This window comes from Vitis riparia, chromosome 19, assembly GCF_004353265.1.
Source record: "Vitis riparia cultivar Riparia Gloire de Montpellier isolate 1030 chromosome 19, EGFV_Vit.rip_1.0, whole genome shotgun sequence".
NCBI classification, from domain to species: Eukaryota; Viridiplantae; Streptophyta; class Magnoliopsida; order Vitales; family Vitaceae; genus Vitis; species Vitis riparia.
The window spans coordinates 5,172,243-5,193,073 of NC_048449.1; the positions used below are offsets into that span (position 1 = coordinate 5,172,243).

The 20,831-nt window shown below is 33.2% G+C and overlaps 2 protein-coding genes across 4 annotated transcripts in view; both read right to left on the minus strand.

The window, feature by feature from the left end:
• LOC117908780 (G-type lectin S-receptor-like serine/threonine-protein kinase At4g27290) overlaps nucleotides 1-20,831 on the minus strand; it is a 42,397-nt gene that overhangs the window by 9,329 nt on the left and 12,237 nt on the right. The gene's annotated exons all lie outside the window — the stretch shown is intronic.
• On the minus strand, nucleotides 317-19,690 carry LOC117908696. Its single transcript, XM_034822375.1, has 14 exons — nucleotides 18,140-19,690; nucleotides 17,496-17,642; nucleotides 17,146-17,288; nucleotides 16,654-16,864; nucleotides 15,962-16,199; nucleotides 15,727-15,877; nucleotides 15,381-15,656; nucleotides 3,355-4,666; nucleotides 2,710-2,856; nucleotides 2,360-2,502; nucleotides 1,868-2,078; nucleotides 1,174-1,411; nucleotides 939-1,089; nucleotides 317-868 (listed from the first exon to the last, which is right to left on the minus strand). The coding sequence occupies exons 1-14, from the start codon at nucleotides 19,407-19,409 to the stop codon at nucleotides 584-586; spliced, it is 4,923 nt and encodes a 1,640-aa protein (XP_034678266.1). The 5' UTR covers nucleotides 19,410-19,690; the 3' UTR covers nucleotides 317-583.

The window sequence follows — 20,831 nt, forward strand, 5'->3', positions numbered from 1 at the left end:
CATATATTCCCTTCATATAAATAACAAAATCAATCCCAATTTGCAGCAAGAATCTATGTAAATCTCACATGTCAGCCCCATAAAATAATTAAGCACATTAGTTATTTGTTTTCGGTTTCACTATGATCTCTGTGAATTGTTTATATACACTCTTGTTCTTGATGCTAAAAGGTTAAAAGGTCATATTTTTCTTTTAAGTTTTTTTACTTTTTCGGACATGTTAAAATGGCAATCTCATTAAATGATTCCAGATAGAAACCAAAACCCTTTTTAGAAGAAATGAAATATCAACAAAACACCAAAAACAGAGTCAAGGTTTCCCCAACATGGTGCAAGTAATTAGTACTTTTTAAAAGAACAACTTTCTTATATGGACAACTTCTATTATGGAACTTATACCATGAATAACTATCATCATCCAGACAAAAAGCAACAACAAAGATTTATCACCTCATAACATCTTAGATGAGTCTTTTGTTAGGAGCTAAGTAGTGTGATTGTGAAAAGTTGCCAAAAGTAGTCGAAAGTTTAGCTTATATGGTCACAGGTCCAAAGACAACAAAACAACAACACGAAGCATCTTCTATCGAGCTTCCAACACCGTGATGGTGGGTTGATTACTAGACGAAGAATTTGCTTCCATCATATTCTTATCAGTGAAGAAACAAGGCTCTTTAGGCTGAGGTAATGCACCCTCACTACTCAACATCAAAACCACATAATGCATGTTTGGTCGATCCTCTGGGAAACGTTGCACACATAATAAACCCAAATTGATTGAGCGTAGCACTTCAGATAGATTGCAGGTATTCCCCATTGATGCATCAATAAATTCTGAAGACCTATCTTCTATAAAGAGTGCCCATGCCTAGACAGTTTAAAGGAGGATCAGCACTATTTTTAAATATTGAAATAAGGAAATATTACCTAATACTTACATGCCCAAGAAGATTAAGGTCGTGGTCTGGGTTGTTAAATCCTCTATTTCTCTTCCCACTTATAATCTCTAGAACCAAAACACCAAAGCTAAAAACATCGGATTTTGTGGAATACAATCCTTCACTTGCATACTCTGGAGACATATAACCTCTACAAGAAACCATTGAAAAAAAAAGGGTTAAATTTACAAGCAATGGAGATAAAGACTTTATACATATCACTAAATATACTTACAATGTTCCAACCACTCTTGTTGTGTTTGCTTCAGTTTCATTTCCTCCAAAAATTCTTGCTATTCCAAAGTCTGAAATTTTGGGTGTCATTTCATTATCTAGTAAAATGTTTTCTGCTTTGAGATCTCTATGGATTATCCTGAGTCTAGAATCTTGATGAAGGTAAAGCAAGCCTCGAGCAATCCCATTGATAATGAGGAAGCGCCTAGGCCAATCTAGTACTCCACTTCGCATCTGATCTGCCCATTTTTTTTTATCATTCAAGTTAACTCATTGTACTACATGGATTATTGAAAATAAATGGGAAATATTTCAATAAACAAATTATTACAAATTCCATGAGAGTTGTTCATAGCAATGACACATAAAAATAAAAAGTGAGTATACTTGAAACTCATTCTCAATGATTAAAGAACACTATCAAGGAGACAGAAATGGATCATAATGGATCTTAATGGTAGGGTTCCAAACCCCTAGCTTTTCAAATAAGAGTCAAAATGTTAGAGAAAATGGAAATACAAAAGATTTTCTAGATAAATGCATCTATGCTTTATCTTGTTCCCAAGAATTTTCTTTGCGATCGGTTAAATGCATTGTAAATAAAGAATTTCCCAAGCATGGATAGGAGATGAGAAAGAAAAGAGAAGTCACTCGACTAGACAAACAAACTATATAGTGGTTTTATAGAGACAAACCAAAAATGAAACGGTCCAAGCTTTTGTTGGGCATGTATTCATAGATCAGCATCCTTTCTCGGCCTTGAATGCAACATCCAAGAAGCTTTACAAGATTTCGATGTTGAAGTTTTGCAATGGATTCAACTTCATTTTTGAACTCTTTTAATCCTTGTCTAGAAGTTTTTGACAGCATCTTCACTGCTATTTCTTGTCCTTCTTGCAATATTCCCTGAAAATATCATTCTTTTTATTTTGAAAGCTTTACAAATTAGGTGAAACTTCTCAATATTTAAAATGAGGAGTCCTAAACAAACTAGTGACTCAAAAATATTGACACATATACTGGCTACAAGACATTACAACATATAGCGGCCTTGATACTTGTTGCTTCATTTAGATTCTATGAGGATTGGGAACATTAACTACTTCTCAAGATGCTTAGTTGTATCTCTATTGTGTGTTATTAAATTGTAAGTTGTCTTTTGCTAAAAAAGTAGAGTATACCCTTACCTTATACACAGGTCCAAAACCACCCTCTCCAAGCTTATTATCTCTAGAAAAGTTATTAGTGGCATTCAATAATATATCCAAGTCAAATAATGGTAACTCTAGATGCTCATGGCCTTCATCTCCTAAATTGTGTTCCATGTATCCTACAAAATGGAAAAAGGAATGAAGAATTAAAAGGATGCATGAATCATATAGACAAAAAACTTGAACTTAACCCATTTCAAAGCCTACATCATTTCATCATTTATCAAACCAAGCCAGGTCAATCCCTTGCTCCTTTTTTTATTAATACATAATCAAACGTGTGGAAGTACTTTATAGAGATACAAGCACTATGATTTGTTACTTACTTTTTCTCTTTAGCTGCTTCTTCCTCTTCTTCAACATATACAAGGTCAGGACTAGACTTAAAAGAACTATTCCAGTAATTGATATAGAGATGACAATGACCTGCTTTTGCTTCTTCTTGGAGCTGCTATTTGTGCTTGAAAAAGCATCTTGACACAGATGGAAAGAAATTAAGCAAGAAAGCCAGGCAATAAATAGAAAAACTATAAATTCCTATGAGTAGCAACTGCTGATCCTAAATATATTTGAAGTTTACGACCATGAAAGCAGGAGTTCAAGGAACTGCAGTTGCCATAGGATTTTAAGGCACAAGTCAGTTGTTGTGTTCATGTGTTCTAGCATCTAGCTCACTATAATTGAAATCTAAAAGAAAAAATTTCAAACTTTTGAGTGGACCTCTGCTTTTACACTCTAGTCTTCATAAAATAAGCATGCTATTCCAGGAAATAATGTGCTTGGTAGTTGGTCTCAGATTTTTCACATCAGCAATAACTGAGACAGAGGTCAAGCTTTAAGTCGCAAAATCAAGGGATGAAACTAGAGGCATGTATGCAAGGTGTGCAACTGATTAAAAACCTTTGAATAAATATACGATGGAATTTGTATCAGATTTATGTTTCTCAGGTAAGAAAAAGAAAAGTTCATACCTAAGTCTGCTGCAGCCATCCTTGCATAAAACTCTTGCCCATTTTGAGTAAAGTCTCTGATGTCAATCAATTCACCAAACCAGAGCAAGCATCCGCTTCCTCCTCCTCTGATATCTGAATTTCCATAAGCAGTGCAAGAGCAGTTCCTCAAGCAGAGGGAAGCACATTCCTTAAGGTTCATGCTTTCATTAAACGAGGAGTTCCGCGTGTCTGGCAGTTTCACACCAGATAACTTTACAAATCCATCCGTCTGACAATCCAGTGGAGTGCTTCGAACGCATCCATTTGACCAGTCTGCCATGTCCCAATTGATTTGGAACTTTGGCCTAAATCCTTTCATACAGTCACATGTTTGAGATTGGGCAGTCTTACAGATTCCATATCCTCCACATAATGCATAATTGTCACAGTGATCCCTCTGTGCAGTTGTGTAAAGAGTCCATTCATTTTTTTTATCAGTCCATGTAGACCTTCGTGAATAACCATCAGGAGTTAACACAAGCCTCATCATAACAGAGCTGTCAACAAGAGAATAAGAAAAATATATCTCCTTGTCATTAGAAACAAAATGAAATTTAGTAACTGAGTTTTCTATTACTTGAGGTAGTCCGCTAAATCCAACTCCATTCCATGGTCCAGCACGAAACTCTACAGCTAAACCATTCCTCAATAATAGTTGTGGAAATCCACTTAGATCAATCCCATAAGTAAAATTACCTTTAGAAGGGTCATCAGCACTCGTCCATGATGACAGGTACCGATCCAGGCCTGTTACTCTGTTCCATCCAAACTTCATGCCTGGTAGAAGAGTATCGCCTGGATAATCAGAACTCTGCCATAGGAAGTTTTCTGGGTCACTATCATTGCCATTTCTCATAACAAGATTTCCAGATTCCAAAAGCTGAGCGTTTGGATCCAGTGCAGAACGCGATGAATTAGAATTCCAAAGAATTCCATTAGTACCGTTGACCACAACAAGAATTCCCTGCTGAGTGACCTTTAAAACTCCTGATGAATCAGTTAGTGGACTTTCTCTATTGGCAACCCATACCACCGTCCGAGGAGCCACTTTCTTGTACCATATCCCCAAGTATCGATTCTTGGAATTACCTGGACTGAAGAAACCCAATTCAAAGGTCCCACCCGTTGAAGTGATGGTCTCACCATCTCTAATGGGTTGATTTACAGTTATGGTGTCTACTGCAGCAGAGATTCTTAAGAGGGAGAATACATAGAAGAAGATGAATACAGCTGTTGTAAGAGCATCCATTGTTGTTCCCAGATAAAAAATAAAAATAAAAAGCCTAAGATTTTAGATGCTTTCCAAATCTCCGTATATTTTCCCTTCCCACCTAAGTTTGACATTGTGTTTGACATGTATGACCTAGAGAAGAACATCACCTCCACATTCATACCTATCAGTAACATCCATCGTTGGACTAATTATCCAATGGCCATCATCTTCTCCAACATCCAAATTTGTTTTGTCTATACCTCTTAAAATGGACGGGGTATTAGTTTATCCCTTTAAATCAAAGATCCCATATTACAGCATTGAATGACCAAATCTGACCTTTTCTTTAAAGCTATATTTGGTTCTAAAAAGTACTAAGAAAATAAATAAAAAATATTTTAAAAAATGATTTTTTCGATTTCACTATGAAAAGTATAAAAATAAATCAAATATAATTAAAATTAATTAAAAATTTATGCATCTTAAAATTATTTCATTTTTATATAATGGAGAAAAGTAAGTGAATGAATTTAAAAGAGTATATAAAAATAATTTATAAATTTTGAATCTTTTTTTCCTCAAATTTTCCGGAACCAAATATAAGCTAAAAGAATTGCAAGTAGAAGTAAAGAAGACCAAGAATAGAATCAACTGTTGTAGCAACCCTCTTTCCTTTCCAAAGTTTACAGGACAGGTGATCAGTTAGAACTCACAGCAACTGGTAGGATTGAAAATAAAAAGTCATACAGGGTGTACCCTTCATGACCTGTCATGACGTGCCAGGAAGACTTTTGGACTGACTACCTGGCCCACGAGATGCCCGCTGGCTACCGTTCTTTGGACTCTCTAATTTTATTTTTTTTTCCCAACATTGGAACCATCCTCACGTAACTTGTTACCAGCATTGGATCAAATTTATATGGGTGTATAGACTAGTGTACACCTTAGATATTGGACTGAAAATATCTAAGGTATGATATTTTCATGACTTGTCATGATGAGTAGGAAGACTTTTGGATTGACTAACTGACCCAAAAGATGCCCGCTGGCTACCGTTATTTGGATTCTCTAATTTTTTTTCCAACATTGGAACTATCCTCACGTAACTTGTTACCAGCATTGGATCAAATTTATATGGATGTATTGACTTGTGTACACCTTAGATATTGAAATCAAGCTTTGAGCAAAGTCATCACCATATGTCGGACCTGCAAGGAAGTTGGCTATGCTCCAGGTATAAAAATCGAAAAGGGTAAGAAAGGCAGTTTGATTCTCTCCATCACCCTCCTCTTAATTAGAGTGTTAAAATTCAAGTCCCTATTATTGTATTATTCCTAGAGTTTGCTTAGGAACATGAGCAATGAGGTGTAAAATATATGTAATTACTGATATATCAGTACTTTAATTTTATGAATATATCGGAGATATATCAACGGATATTTAAAAAAAAAATATCGATAGACCTAAAATTGATTAAAATTCATAAAAATATAATAAAAACTTCATAAAAAATATAATTAGAAGTACAATAGACATTTTAAAGTTATTTTGTTAAAAAATTTGTTATGCATATGATATGATTTATTATATTTGATAATAATATTATATGTATGAATAAAAAATATGTATTTTATAAGTGTATATTTATTATTAAATTATATCAAATATTATTTTATAACAATATTGTATTATTTGATTATAATATATCTAATTTTAAAATATATTTAATATTAAAATTAAGATCCATTTAATTTAATTATATTAAATGATATAAAATAAATTATGATATGTGTATAATTTTTTAATATTTAATAATCTATTAATAATATTGAAAACACTATAAAAAAAAATTATGATAATAATTTTTATATTTTTTGTAATCAATTAAATAAAATAATTTTCATTTAATCATAGGTGAAATATAATTACCAAGGAGTAAACTTTCCTTGACTATAAAAATCAAAGGCAAGCATTTTTTTTTTAGCTTGATTGGAGCAGGCATTGTTTTTGGGAAGCTTTGACTAGATTAGGAGCGCCCTTTTTTTTGTTTTTTTGTTTGGAGAGCTTTGACGGGAGCGATTGGAGCAGGCGCAGTTTTTGAGAGGTTTGACTAGAGCAGGGGGAATCAATTTTTTTGGGAAAATGGGTAAAAAAATCTCCAAAATATCAATTATAAAGTGTCGTCTTAATCGATTTTCCAAATAAATCGCTAATCGGCTATCACCGAAATTTCAGCGATTTTTCGTCAAAATTTACACATTTTTTTTTTTGATATACCGCCTCTCCAACATATTAACCTCCATTTGGCTTCACTGCTCGTCGAAATCCAAAATTACAGAGAAATTTCGCCAAAAAAAACAAAATTTTCATCCCAATTGTATGGACCCCGCATTTTGCTCGATGTGTTCCTACTCGATGGCAAAACTTGTTTTTTATTTATTTGTGAAAAAATGATTTTTAAACAAAAAAAACTTTGGAATCGTCACTTATTTTAATTTTTTTTTTAAGGGAAAACAAAATAACAAAAAAAAAACTCTAAATATGACTCCTGAAGGAAAAATAGGCCTATAAAAAACCAAAGTCGGGTTTGTGGGTCAAGTTACCTATTGGGAATGTACGGTGATGAACCGTAACACCCTTCTAAGCCCATATATATACGGTCTCTAAACAAATTAAGGGAATTGTAGCAATTAATTAATTAATTATGAATACCAAAAACAATAATCAAGAAAATAAGTATATACAAGTTATAGTGAAAATCAATATACCTAAAAATAATGATGAAATCTAAGTACAAAAATACACAAAATAAATAATGAGAGAATTATGCAAAATGATTTATTAAACTAACAAAAGATATTAAAAAAAATAGTTTTCAAAAAATTTCAAAGGATTTTATTAAAAATGATTTTGAATTAATAATTTCAATTTATTTATTTACAAAAAAGAATCAATTTATTTTTTCAATTTTATTTGTATTCAATTTTCAAAAAAGTTATTTACACTTATTGTATCAAAAGAATTTATTACAAAACTTCAATTTGGGTACAAAAATTATTTTAACTTGCTTTTACTAGAAAATAATGAATTTATAGAATTTTATTTACATAAGTATTTTCATTTATTTTCATTTAAAAAAAAAAGTGATTTCTACAAATTATTTAAAAAGACATAACTTTATTTGCAAAAGAAATTTTAATTAAAAAGAAAAATAAATAAATCCTCTATTTCTAAAAAAAGAAAAAGAATTCATTTAAAAAAATATTTTTTGGACAATTTTATTAAAAATTAATTTTTGGAAAAACTTTATTTACAAAACAATTTTTGGACAATTTTTATTAAACAAAGAAACTTTTGGACAATTCTATTAAAAACAAATTTTCAAATTCTATTAAAAACAATTCTTTTGGATTTTTCTAAATATATTTTTCTAAATTTTTATAAATAAATAAAAAATTCTTTTATTAAGAAGAATATTTTAAAATTATTATTTTATTATAATATATTTATTGAATATATACAAACGAATATTTACAAGAACTAATAAAAATAAAATCAAATAAAAGTGAAAAATAAAGTATTATAGACCCTTGTTTTGGTCTATATGCATTTGGAGATTTTTGGGGCAGCATAGGTATTTGGAGGATTTTTGGGCAGCATGCATGAAAGATAGGGGAAGTGGGTTTTCTTTTTTGGAATGAGGAAAATACATATTTTTTAAAGGGAGTGGGTGAGTTGGAAATGATGGGAAAGGACGGGCAGCAGCGGGGAAAATGAAAAAATCTAGAGAGGGAAAATCAAGAGAGGGGCAAGTTTTTTTTTTTGTGGGGGGTGGGGGGGGGGGGGGGGGGGAAGGAAAAGAGACGGAGGGGAAAAACGGGCAGCAGCTGGGAGGTTTTTTTTTTAAGAAAAAATATGGGTACAAGAGAGGAAACCGGGCACCAAATAGACCTTTTCTTCAATCTCTCGTCCTCTCTCTTTGTTTTCCATCTCCGGGTAATTTCTTTTCTCCATTCTATGCTTGTTTTTTTTTAACTCCTTTTCTAAGCTCATTGATGGATATATAGGGTGAGGATGATATGAGTTTATTTTGGTTCTTATTATTGGAGCTTTGTTCTACCATCTTCACCGCCAACCTGCCACCACCGATCCTCAACCCGGAAATTTTTTTTAAAAAAAAGAGTAAAACCATCTTTTGATCTTTGGGTGGATATTTTAGGCAGTGGGTTTTGTTGTTGGGCTCCCAAGGCACTGACTTGTAGGCTTAAGTTTGTTTTTGTGGGTTTTAAGTCATTTTCTTTTAATTTAGGCTTGTTGATAATGTTTGTTTGGGCCTCCTATGCTTGGGCTTAAGTTTGTTCTTGTGGGCCTTAAGCCCTTTTCTTCTAGTTTAGGCTTGTTGGTAATGTTTGTTTGAGCCTCCTATGTTTGGGCTTAAGTTTGTTCTTGTGGGCCTTAAGCCCTTTTCTTCTAGTTTAGGCTTGTTGGTAATGTTTGTTTGGGCCTCCTATGATTGGGCTTCACTATAGGCTTCTTAGCATGTTGTTTTTCTTTTTCATGATACAAATGTGACTTTTTATAAAAATTCCATCATGAAGTAACCTTTCAAAATCCACTTTCTCTTTATATATTCCAATCTCCAAATCCTTTTCCAAAATTCCGTTTTCTAAATTTAAATTCCAATTTCTGAAATTCCAATTTTCACTTTAATTTATTTAATCATTATTTTATTCATTTATTTATTTACTTACTTTTAAAAAATTCAACCTTTAAATAACTTCCAAAATTCTCATTCTTAAATTCAATTTCCAAAACTCCAATTTCTTTCAAAAATTAATTTTTAAAACTCCATTTCTTAAATTTAATTTTTTTTAAAAAAATTCCAAACTCTCAAATAACTTTTAAAATTCCAATTTATTTCAAATTTAATTTTCAAAACTCCAATTCTTAAATTTAATTTTCAAAATTCAAATTCTCATAATTTTCAAAATTCAAATTTATTTCAAATTTAATTTCTAAAACTTAAATTCTTAAATTTAACTTTCACAATTTTTACTTCTCAAATAATTTTAAGATTTTCAATTTCTTTCAAATTTAATTTCCAAAATTCCAATTCTTAAATTCAATTCCCAATACTCCAATTTTCAAATAAATTTCAAGAAAATCTAGTTTTCTCTCCAACTGTTTTAATTCCATTCGGGTTTCAAATAATCTTCTATTCCTCTCGACTTTACATAAGCATGAATGTAATTTTCATAATTCCAAATTAATGGAATTTGTGAGATTAATTTATGCAAGATGGATTGGGCTTTGGTGGGGGCCCTACACGCATGATTTCATGATCGATTGGAGGATTGATTGATTTGATTGCTATATGTGATTGATTTACACTATTCTATGATACACACACGATTATTTTGTGTTTAATTACTAACATTTGTTTTCGTTGAAGTAAACCAGTTCATCACTCAGGTACATTATTTGCCTATCCTATTCATTCAATTATTTTGTTTTGAGTGATATTCCTTCAGTATTCATGCTCGATTAATTAATTGTCATGATTACTCCATTTTATTAGTAGAGACTCGTTTTTAGGGACTTAGGAGGGTGCTACGGTTTTTACTATACCTTCCTGATAAGTAACCTGACCCCCGAACCCGATCCGGTTTTTCGCAGATCACCTTTTCCAAAATAAGGAGTCACACTTAAGGTTTTATTTCTTATTTTGTTTACCCTTTAAAAATAAAACAAAAATAGGTGGCGACTCCAAGTCAATTTTTTTTCAACCAAATAAATGAATCAATTTTTCAAAAATAAAAATCGAGCTCGCCATCGAGTGGGAAACGCATGAGCCGAAATGCGGGGTCCACAAATATGTACCCAAATAAGCCTACAACAAGCTCAATGTCTTTTTATAGCTTTTTCAATCTCACTTTCTTCCATAAAATTTCATACTCCACGTGTCAAAAATTTGTACTTAGCCAATAGAATTACAAAATAGGTTCATGCAAAAATAAAAATAACACAAATGTAAATATCCAAAAATATGTCGAGTCCAAAATAATTATTCAAACCCAAATTTAAACTTCAAATTAGTCCAATAAATTTCACCAATTAAAAATGAATCTAAATCAACAAATATAACCCAACTCATAGGCCCTAATCCAAAATTTTTGAATTAATAACTAAAATATAAGTTCAATTAATCAAACCCAAAACATGATAAATTAAAATAAATTTCATTAATATCTCATCATTCAAACCTAATTTTATATACAAACCTAAATCCACAACCAAAATCAACCTAATTTAATATGTAAACTCACATCCAAAATATACTACAATATTATATCATATCCAAATTAAATAATTCAAATGAGCACAACCATATAAAAAATATCAACTAATCTAACCCAAATTAACAAATTCCAAATTAATTCACCAACAATAAATAATCTCAATTTTCATATTAATTTACCAACAACAAATTAACATAAATTCCATATTAATTAACAAAGCTCAAACATAAAGCCTACAAATAAACATAAATGCACAAACCCAATTTCAACAACAATTATTATTAAAATCAAATCAAGAAAAATAAAGAAAAAAATAGTAATAATAATACTAATACTAATAATAATAATAATAATAATAATAATAATAATAATGGAAAATGAGTGTGATGGGAAAGTGAGGAAATAAGAAAAAATGGGAGGAGGTCGCCAGTGGCGACTAGCCGATGACCCTACTGACAACAGTGAGGGTTGATGGGTTTTTGGGAAACAAAATAAAATAAAAATAAAAATAAAAATAAAAATAAAAAATAGAATGTGAGGAAGAAAATGGGGATGGAAGGATGCCAGAAAAGGTGTCGGCAGGAATGGGTGTTGGGGTGGAGAGCCACAGGGAGAAGAAAAAAAATGCAAGAAAAAATGGGTACCCACCTGTGTGAGAGAAGAAAAAGAAAAAAATAGGGAGAAGAGATGGGTTGCCGACTGGGAATGACAGTCGTGGAAAGAAGAGAAGTGGAGGAAGAAGAGCAAGAATGGAGAGGAAATGGTGGAAAAAAAAATGGGAAGCCGGCCCACAGTGTGGGAGTTGGTGTTGGGAAAAAAAAAAAAGATGAAGAAGAATGGGGAAAATGGGGGAGCCGGCCACGTGAGGGTTGAGAGAGAGCAAAGAATCCAGAAGAATGGGGAAGAAGAAGAAAAAGAATAAATGGAGAAAAAATAATAAAAATAAAATAAAAATAGAGGAAATAAGGGTATGGTCGTGAGATGAGGGGTATAGGAGGAGAGAGAGAGAATGGACGGGGTAGTTGGGGGAAGGTAGGAAGAGAGAAAAGAAAGAAAAGAAAGAAAAAAATAAAATAAAAATATAATATAATATAATAATAATAATAATAATAATAATAATAATAATAATAATAATAATAATAATAATAATAAATAAAACAATATACAAAATAATAAAAACTATGAATTAAATGGTGAGTGAGTAAAAAAAAAAACACATGTAATCGGGATTTAAAATCTAATGACAAAATTGAGCTCAAAATTAATGTAGAAATAAAATTGAGACAAATTTTGGGGTCTACAAATTGGTTTCTTCCTTCATCCATTACATTTGATAGCTACTTCCCTCATACTCTCTTTTCTTGCAAGCGAAACTCCATTCAAATATTTGGAAGACATCAATGTAAAAACATAGCATTTTATTCTCTTGAATTTTCATCACTTTTATGGTACCAAAGCAGTGGGCTCTCATGAGCAATCCATTTTTTTCATGTGTGTCCTTCAAATAGCCTCATTAAAAACCACGGTTGTAAGCACCTCTTCTGTTGTTGTGGAAAATGTTGGAACTGCCAATCCCAACAAGTTAATCTCTATCAATGCCACTGTATAATTGTTGTTGAAACTTTCTCCCAATAATTATCCATTTTTGTGCAATTTCACTCATTACTAATATGATGTGATCTGCTAGGGTATCTTGAGGGAATGTTTCATTATCCACTGGCAATCTTTGCATTACTTTCCTATGTGCGCCATTATATCTCTCATCTTTGTTGCCACAATATCTAATTAAGCATGGACCGAGTTGACAACCTTGTGTGTCAATCGATCTAAAATCCGAATCGTGAATCATAAGGACAAGCTTACCTTTGCAAATAAAGGAGGCAAAATTGTTACCAAGTACATGCATATAGTGCACAATGGATGGATTTGCTCTTGTCAATGTTTATATTAATGATGATGATCTCCAACTTCATGTTCTTCGTGATCTTAGGAAGGAGTGCAAAGATGTTTGCACTATAGTTTGAAATCGTAGATTCTCATGGCCTTTGAAGAGTTTCATGATGCATTGATTGAATATGAAAGCTCCCTTAAAGGAAAAGAAGCTCACTCAAGCAACTCATCTTTCACTACCAATTACTCTAAAAGATAAAGGCAGCCCACCAATCCCTGATCCAAGGGATTATACAACAAAGTTGGTGAATCTAAAGGCACCATGAACCCAACTTCTGATCGTGGGCATAGACATCAAAACTGCAATAAGAACTACTTCAAGCCTCAATCTAATATGGTGTGTCAATTATGACAAACCTAGTCACAATGTCAAACACTACTATTGAATTTGAGGGTATTTACTTAAAGCATCATTAGCAATTATGGGCCTACAGCTATCCAGTTCTACTGGACCTAAGTTGAACAATGAGAAGTTGTATCACAACACCGTAGGGGCATTATGATATATCACAATTACTTGACTAGAAATATCTTACATTGTAAATAAATTAAGGTGGTATTTGTTCTTTTACTTAATTTTAAATAGAACCTTAATGTTTAATAGTGTTAAATATTAGGTTGTTTGTTTTTAAAGTATTTTATTTCTATTAAGTATTACAAAGTAAATATATAAAGGAAAAAAGAGAAAGAAGAAACAGAGGTGAGTTGTATTTCTCTCATGCCGTGATGTTATCTCCTATGTTCTGCCCTGTTTTGCACTCTCAACATCTTATCTCCTGTGCTAAACATGCCCAGATTCAAGAGGCATGTTCTTCCATGCATTATACAACATATTAACTGTAATCGAAAGATAAAGCAACAAAATGTTGGAAGTTTTATGTGGACCAGTGCTACACTTCAGATAATAGGTGCTTTATATAAGAGAAACTGTTTCCCTCCTTGAAGTTTTATGTCAAATTTACTTTTCTTATTAAGGCACCTAATTCTGATGCAGCCATCCTTATATAAAGCTCTTGCCCATTTTCAGCTATATCTACCAAATCAAATCAGTAGACCAGGTCAAACATCCACTTGTTTATATCTGAATCAGCATAAGGAGTATAAGTGCAGATGTTTGAGCCCCACCCAACACCCTTGAGGTTCATACTTTGATTAAACCAGGAGTTCTGCCTGTCTGGGAGCTTCATACCGGATTACTTTACAACCTGTCACTTATCTGATGATTAGGTGGAGTAGTCCTTCCATTCACTCACATTTTGAAAGGCCTTGTGACAACTGAGCTATTAGCAAGCTCATGAGTGGATACAACTCACTAAAAACACCATTCCATTGTTAAGAGCACAATATCATAGCTGAGCGATTCCTCAGAATTAGTTGTGGAAAGCCATTCAGATCAAGCCAATATGTGAAATCCCTTATAGAAGGGTCATCTGTGCAATTCTATGATGATAGGAACCCATCCAGACCTGTGACTGTGTTTCTTCCAAATATAATGCCTTGCAGCAGAGTATTGCGTGGATGATCGTAACTCTGCCATGGGAAGTTGTCTGGATAACTGTCATCTCCAATTTTCATGACAATATTTTCAAATTCCAAAAGCTGAGCATTTGGACTTTCTGCATGAATGGATTATAATACGATGCTATTAGCAACACTGGGAATGGAGAATTTTTCCTGGTCCATGACCTTTAAAATTCCCGATGAATTGCTGAGTGGGAATTATACCAGTCTCCATAGACACTTTCCTGTATCATATCCCAAAGTCTGAATTTGTAGAATCATCTAGGCTGACAAACCCCAGTATAAAGCTGCCAACAGCTCCAATGCTTACCTCACTAGCTATAAAGTGCTTATTTACTGTTAACTTACAAACAACAAGACAATTTTAGTTGGTTGGCCATGATTGATCAATCATTTTCCCTGAATATATATTATAGCATTAAGTGGCATGTATTCCCTTCATATAAATAACAAAATCAATCCCAATTTGCAGCAAGAATCTATGTAAATCTCACATGTCAGTCCCACAAAATAATTAAGCACATTAGTTATTTGTTTTCGGTTTCACTATGATTTCTGTGAATTGTTTATATACATAACCTCTTGTTCTTGATGCTAAAAGGTTAAAAGGTAATATTTTTCTTTTTAGTTTTTTTACTTTTTCGGACATGTTAAAATGGCAATCTCATTAAATGATTCCAGAGAGAAACCAAAACCCTTTTTAGAAGAAATGAAATATCAACAAAACACCAAAAACAGAGTCAAGGTTTCCCCAACATGGTGCAAGTAATTAGTACTTTTGAAAAGAACAGCTTTCTTATATGGACAACTTCTATTATGGAACTTATACCATGAATAACTATCATCATCCAGACAAAAAGCAACGACAAAGATTTATCACCTCATAACATCTTAGATGAGTCTTTTGTTAGGAGCTAAGTAGTGTGATTGTGAAAAGTTGCCAAAAGTAGTCGAAAGTTTAGCTTATATGGTCACAGGTCCAAAGACAACAAAACAACAACATGAAGCATCTTCTATCGAGCTTCCAACACCATGATGGTGGGTTGATTACTAGACGAAGAATTTGCTTCCATCATATTCTTATTAGTGAAGAAACAAGGCTCTTTGGGCTGAGGTAATGCACCCTCACTACTCAACATCAAAACCACATAATGCATGTTTGGTCGATCCTCTGGGAAACGTTGCACACATAATAGACCCAAATTGATTGAGCGTAGCACTTCAGATAGATTGCAGGAATTCCCCATTGATGCATCAATAAATTCTGAAGACCTATCTTCTATAAAGAGTGCCCATGCCTAGACAGTTTAAAGGAGGATCAGCACTATTTTTAAATATTGAAATAAGGAAATATTACCTAATACTTACATGCCCAAGAAGATTAAGGTCGTGGTCTGGGTTGTTAAATCCTTTATTTCTCTTCCCACTTATAATCTCTAGAACCAAAACACCAAAGCTAAAAACATCGGATTTTGTGGAATACAGTCCTTCACTTGCATACTCTGGAGACATATAACCTCTGCAAGAAACCGTTGAAAAAAAAAGGGTTAAATTTACAAGCAATGGAGATAAAGACTTTATACATATCACTAAATATACTTACAATGTTCCAACCACTCTCGTTGTGTTTGCTTCAGTTTCATTTCCTCCAAAAATTCTTGTTATTCCAAAGTCTGAAATTTTGGGTGTCATTTCATTATCTAGTAAAATGTTTTCTGCTTTGAGATCTCTATGGATTATCCTGAGTCTAGAATCTTGATGAAGGTAAAGCAAGCCTCGAGCAATCCCATTGATAATGAGGAAGCACCTAGGCCAATCTAGTACTCCACTTCGCATCTGATCTACCCATTTTTTTATCATTCAAGTTAACTCATTGTACTATATGGATTATTGAAAACAAATGGGAAATATTTCAAGAAACAAATTATTACAAATTCCATGAGAGTTGTTCATAGCAATGACACATAAAAATAAAAAGTGAGTATACCTGAAACTCATTCTCAATGATTAAAGAACACTATCAAGGAGACAGAAATGGATCATAATGGATCTTAATGGTAGGGTTCCAAACCCCTAGCTTTTCAAATAAGAGTCAAAATGTTAGAGAAAATGGAAATACAAAAGATTTTCTAGATAAATGCATCTATGCTTTATCTTGTTCCCAAGAATTTTCTTTGCGATCAGTTAAATGCATTGTAAATAAAGAATTTCCCAAGCATGGATAGGAGATGAGAAAGAAAAGAGAAGTCACTCGACTAAACAAACAAACTATATAGTGGTTTTATAGAGACAAACCAAAAATGAAACGGTCCAAGCTTTTGTTGGGCATGTATTCATAGATCAGCATCCTTTCTCGGCCTTGAATGCAACATCCAAGAAGCTTTACAAGATTTCGATGTTGAAGTTTTGCAATGGATTCAACTTCATTTTTGAACTCTTTTAATCCTTGTCTAGAAGTTTTTGACAGCATCTTCACTACTATTTCTTGTCCTTTTTGCAATATTCCCTGAAAATATCATTCTTTTTATTTTGAAAGCTTTACAAATTAGGTGAAACTTCTCAATATTTAAAATGAGGAGTCCTAAACAAACTAGTGACTCAAAAATATTGACACATATACTGGCCACAAGACATTACAACATATAGCGGCCTTGATACTTGTTGCTTCATTTAGATTCTATGAGGATTGGGAACATTAACTACTTCTCAAGATGCTTAGTTGTATCTCTGTTGTGTGTTATTAAATTGTAAGTTGTCTTCTGCTAAAAAAGTAGAGTATACCCTTACCTTATACACAGGTCCAAAACCACCCTCTCCAAGCTTATTATCTCTAAAAAAGTTATTAGTGGCATTCAATAATATATCCAAGTCAAATAATGGTAACTCTAGATGCTCATGGCCTTCATCTCCTAAATTGTGTTCCATGTATCCTACAAAATGGAAAAAGGAATGAAGAATTAAAAGGATGCATGAATCATATAGACAAAAAACTTGAACTTAACCCATTTCAAAGCCTACATCATTTCATCATTTATCAAACCAAGCCAGGTCAATCCCTTGCTCCTTTTTTGATTAATACATAATCAAACGTGTGGAAGTACTTTATAGAGATACAAGCACTATGATTTGTTACTTACTTTTTCTCTTTAGCTGCTTCTTCCTCTTCTTCAGCATATACAAGGTCAGGACTAGACTTAAAAGAACTATTCCGGTAATTGATATAGAGATGACAATGACCTGCTTTTGCTTCTTCTTGGAGCTGCTATTTGTGCTTGAAAAAGCATCTTGACACAGATGGAAAGAAATTAAGCAAGAAAGCCAGGCAATAAAATAGAAAAACTATAAATTCCTATGAGTAGCAACTTTTGATCCTAAATATATTTGAAGTTTACGACCATGAAAGCAGGAGTTCAAGGAACTGCAGTTGCCATAGGATTTTAAGGCACAAGTCAGTTGTTGTGTTCATGTGTTCTAGCATCTAGCTCACTATAATTGAAATCTAAAAGAAAAAATTTCAAACTTTTGAGTGGACCTCTGCTTTTACACTCTAGTCTTCAGAAAATAAGCTATTCCAGGAAATAATGTGCTTGGTGGTTGGTCTCAGATTTTTCACATCAGCAATAACTGAGACAGAGGTCAAGCTTTTAAGTTGCAAAATCAAGGGATGAAACTTAGAGGCATGTATGCAAGGTGTGCAACTGATTAAAAACCTTTGAATAAATATACGATGGAATTTGTATTAGATTTATGTTTCTCAGGTAAGAAAAAGAAAAGTTCATACCTAAGTCTGCTGCAGCCATCCTTGCATAAAACTCTTGCCCATTTTGAGTAAAGTCTCTGATGTCAATCAATTCACCAAACCAGAGCAAGCATCCGCTTCCTCCTCCTCTGATATCTGAATTTGCATAAGCAGTGCAAGAGCAGTTCCTCAAGCAGAGGGAAGCACATTCCTTAAGGTTCATGCTTTCATTAAACGAGGAGTTCCGCGTGTCTGGCAGTTTCACACCAGATAACTTTACAAATCCATCCGTCTGACAATCCAGTGGAGTGCTTCGAACGCATCCATTTGACCAGTCTGCCATGTCCCAATTGATTTGGAACTTTGGCCTAAATCCTTTCATACAGTCACATATTTGAGATTGGGCAGTCTTACAGATTCCATATCCTCCACATAATGCATAATTGTCACAGTGATCCCTCTGTGCATTTCTGTTAAGAGTCCATTCATTTTTTTTATCAGTCCATGTAGACCTTCGTGAATAACCATCAGTAGTTAACACAAGCCTCATTATAACAGAGCTGTCAACAAGAGAATAAGAAAAATATATCTCCTTTTCATTAGAAACAAGATGAAATTTAGTAACTGAGTTTTCTATTACATGAGGTAGTCCACTAAATCCAACTCCATTCCATGGTCCAGCACGAAACTCTACAGCTAAACCATTCCTCAATAATAGTTGTGGAAATCCACTTAGATCAATCCCATAAGTAAAATTACCTTTAGAAGGGTCATCAGCACTCTTCCACGATGACAGGTACCGATCCAGGCCTGTTACTCTGTTCCATCCAAACTTCATGCCTGGTAGAAGAGTATCGCATAGATAATCAGAACTCTGCCATAGGAAGTTTTCTGGGTCACTATCATTGCCATTTCTCATAACAAGATTTCCAGATTCCAAAAGCTGAGCGTTTGGATCCAGTGCAGAACGTGATGAATTAGAATTCCAAAGAATTCCATTAGTACCGTTGACCACAACAAGAATTCCCTGTTGAGTGACCTTTAAAACACCTGATGAATCAGTTAGTGGACTTTCTCTATTGGCAACCCATACCACCGCCCGAGGAGCCACTTTCTTGTACCATATCCCCAAGTATCGATTCTTGGAATTACCTGGACTGAAGAAACCCAATTCAAAGGTCCCACCCGCTGAAGTGATGGTCTCACCATCTCTAATGGGTTGATTTACAGTTATGGTGTCTACTGCAGCAGAGATTCTTAAGAGGGAGAATACATAGAAGAAGATGAATATAGCTGTTGTAAGAGCATCCATTGTTGTTCCTAGATAATAAAAAATGTCTAAGATTTCAGATGCTTTCCAAATCTCCGTATATTTTCCCTAGAGAAGAACATCACCTCCACATTCATACCTATCAGTAACATCCATCGTTGGACTAATTATCCAATGGCCATCATCTTCTCCAACATCCAAATTTGTTTTGTCTATACCTCTTAATATGGACTGGGTATTAGTTTATCCCTTTAAATCAAATATCCCATATTACAGCGATGAATGACCGATCTCACCTTTTCTTTAAAGCTATATTAGGTTCTAAAAAGTACTAAGAAAATTAAAAAAAATAATTTTTTCATATGTGATTTCATTATGAAAAGTATAAAAGTAAATTAAATATAATTAAAATCAATTAAAATTTTATGCACCTTAAAATTATTTCATTTTTATATAATAGAGAAAAGTAAGTGAATGAATTAAGGAGCATATAAAAATAATTTATAAATTTTGAATCTTTTTTTCCTCAAATTTTTCGAACCAAATATAAGCTAAAAGAATTACAAGTTGAAGTAAAGAAGACCAAGAATAGAATGAACTGTTGTAGAAACCCTCTTTCCTTGCCAAAGTTTGCAGGACAGGTGATCAGTTAGAACTCACAGCAACTGGTAGGATTGAAAATAAAAAACCATACAGGGTGTACCTTTCATGACCTGTCATGATGTGCCAGGAAGACTTTTGGACTGACTAACCGGCCCACAAGATGCCCGCCGGCTACCGTTATTTGGATTCTCTAATTTTTTTTTCCAACATTGGAACTATCCTCACGTAACTTGTTACCAGCATTGGATCAAATTTATATGGGTGTATAGACTTGTGTACACCTTGGATATTGAAATCAAGCTTTGAGCAAAGCTTTTGGGGTAGACGTCGTTTTTGGGGAGCTTTGACTGGATCAAGGGCGCCCTCTTCTTTTTTCTTCTTTTTTTCTTTTTTGAGAGCTTTGATTCGAGCGATTGGAGCGGGCGTCGTTTTTGAGAGGTTTGACTAGAGCAGGGGGCATCAATTTTTTTGGGAAAATCGGCAAAAAAATCTTTGAAATATCACCAAAAAATCGATGATAAATTGTCGTCTTAATCGATTTTCCAAATAAATCACTAATTAATCAGCTATCACCGAAATTTCAGCAATTTTTCAAAATTTACCGATTTTTTCGATATACAACCTCTCCAACATATCAACCTCCATTTGGCTTCACTGATTGCCGAAATCCAAAATTTCAAAGAAATTTCGCCAAAAAAAAAAACAAAATTTTCATCCCAATTGTGTGGATCCTGTATTTTGCTCGATGGGTTCCCACTCGATGGAGAAACTTGTTTTTTATTTATTTGTGAAAAAATCATTTTTAGAAAAAAAACTTGGAGTCGTCACTTATTTTAATTTTTTTTAAGGGAAAACAAAATA

What these genes read in the sequence shown, in the direction of transcription:
- LOC117908696 (XM_034822375.1), bottom strand. Translation starts at nt 19,409, where the DNA reads ATGGATGCTCTTACAACAGCTATATTCATCTTCTTCTATGTATTCTCC. An exon ending in ACCTTAATCTTCTTGGGCAT is followed by an intron (nt 15,657 to 15,726) that starts GTAAGTATTAGG and finishes TAAACTGTCTAG; the next exon opens with GCATGGGCACTCTTTATAGA. An exon ending in ACCTTAATCTTCTTGGGCAT is followed by an intron (nt 869 to 938) that starts GTAAGTATTAGG and finishes TAAACTGTCTAG; the next exon opens with GCATGGGCACTCTTTATAGA.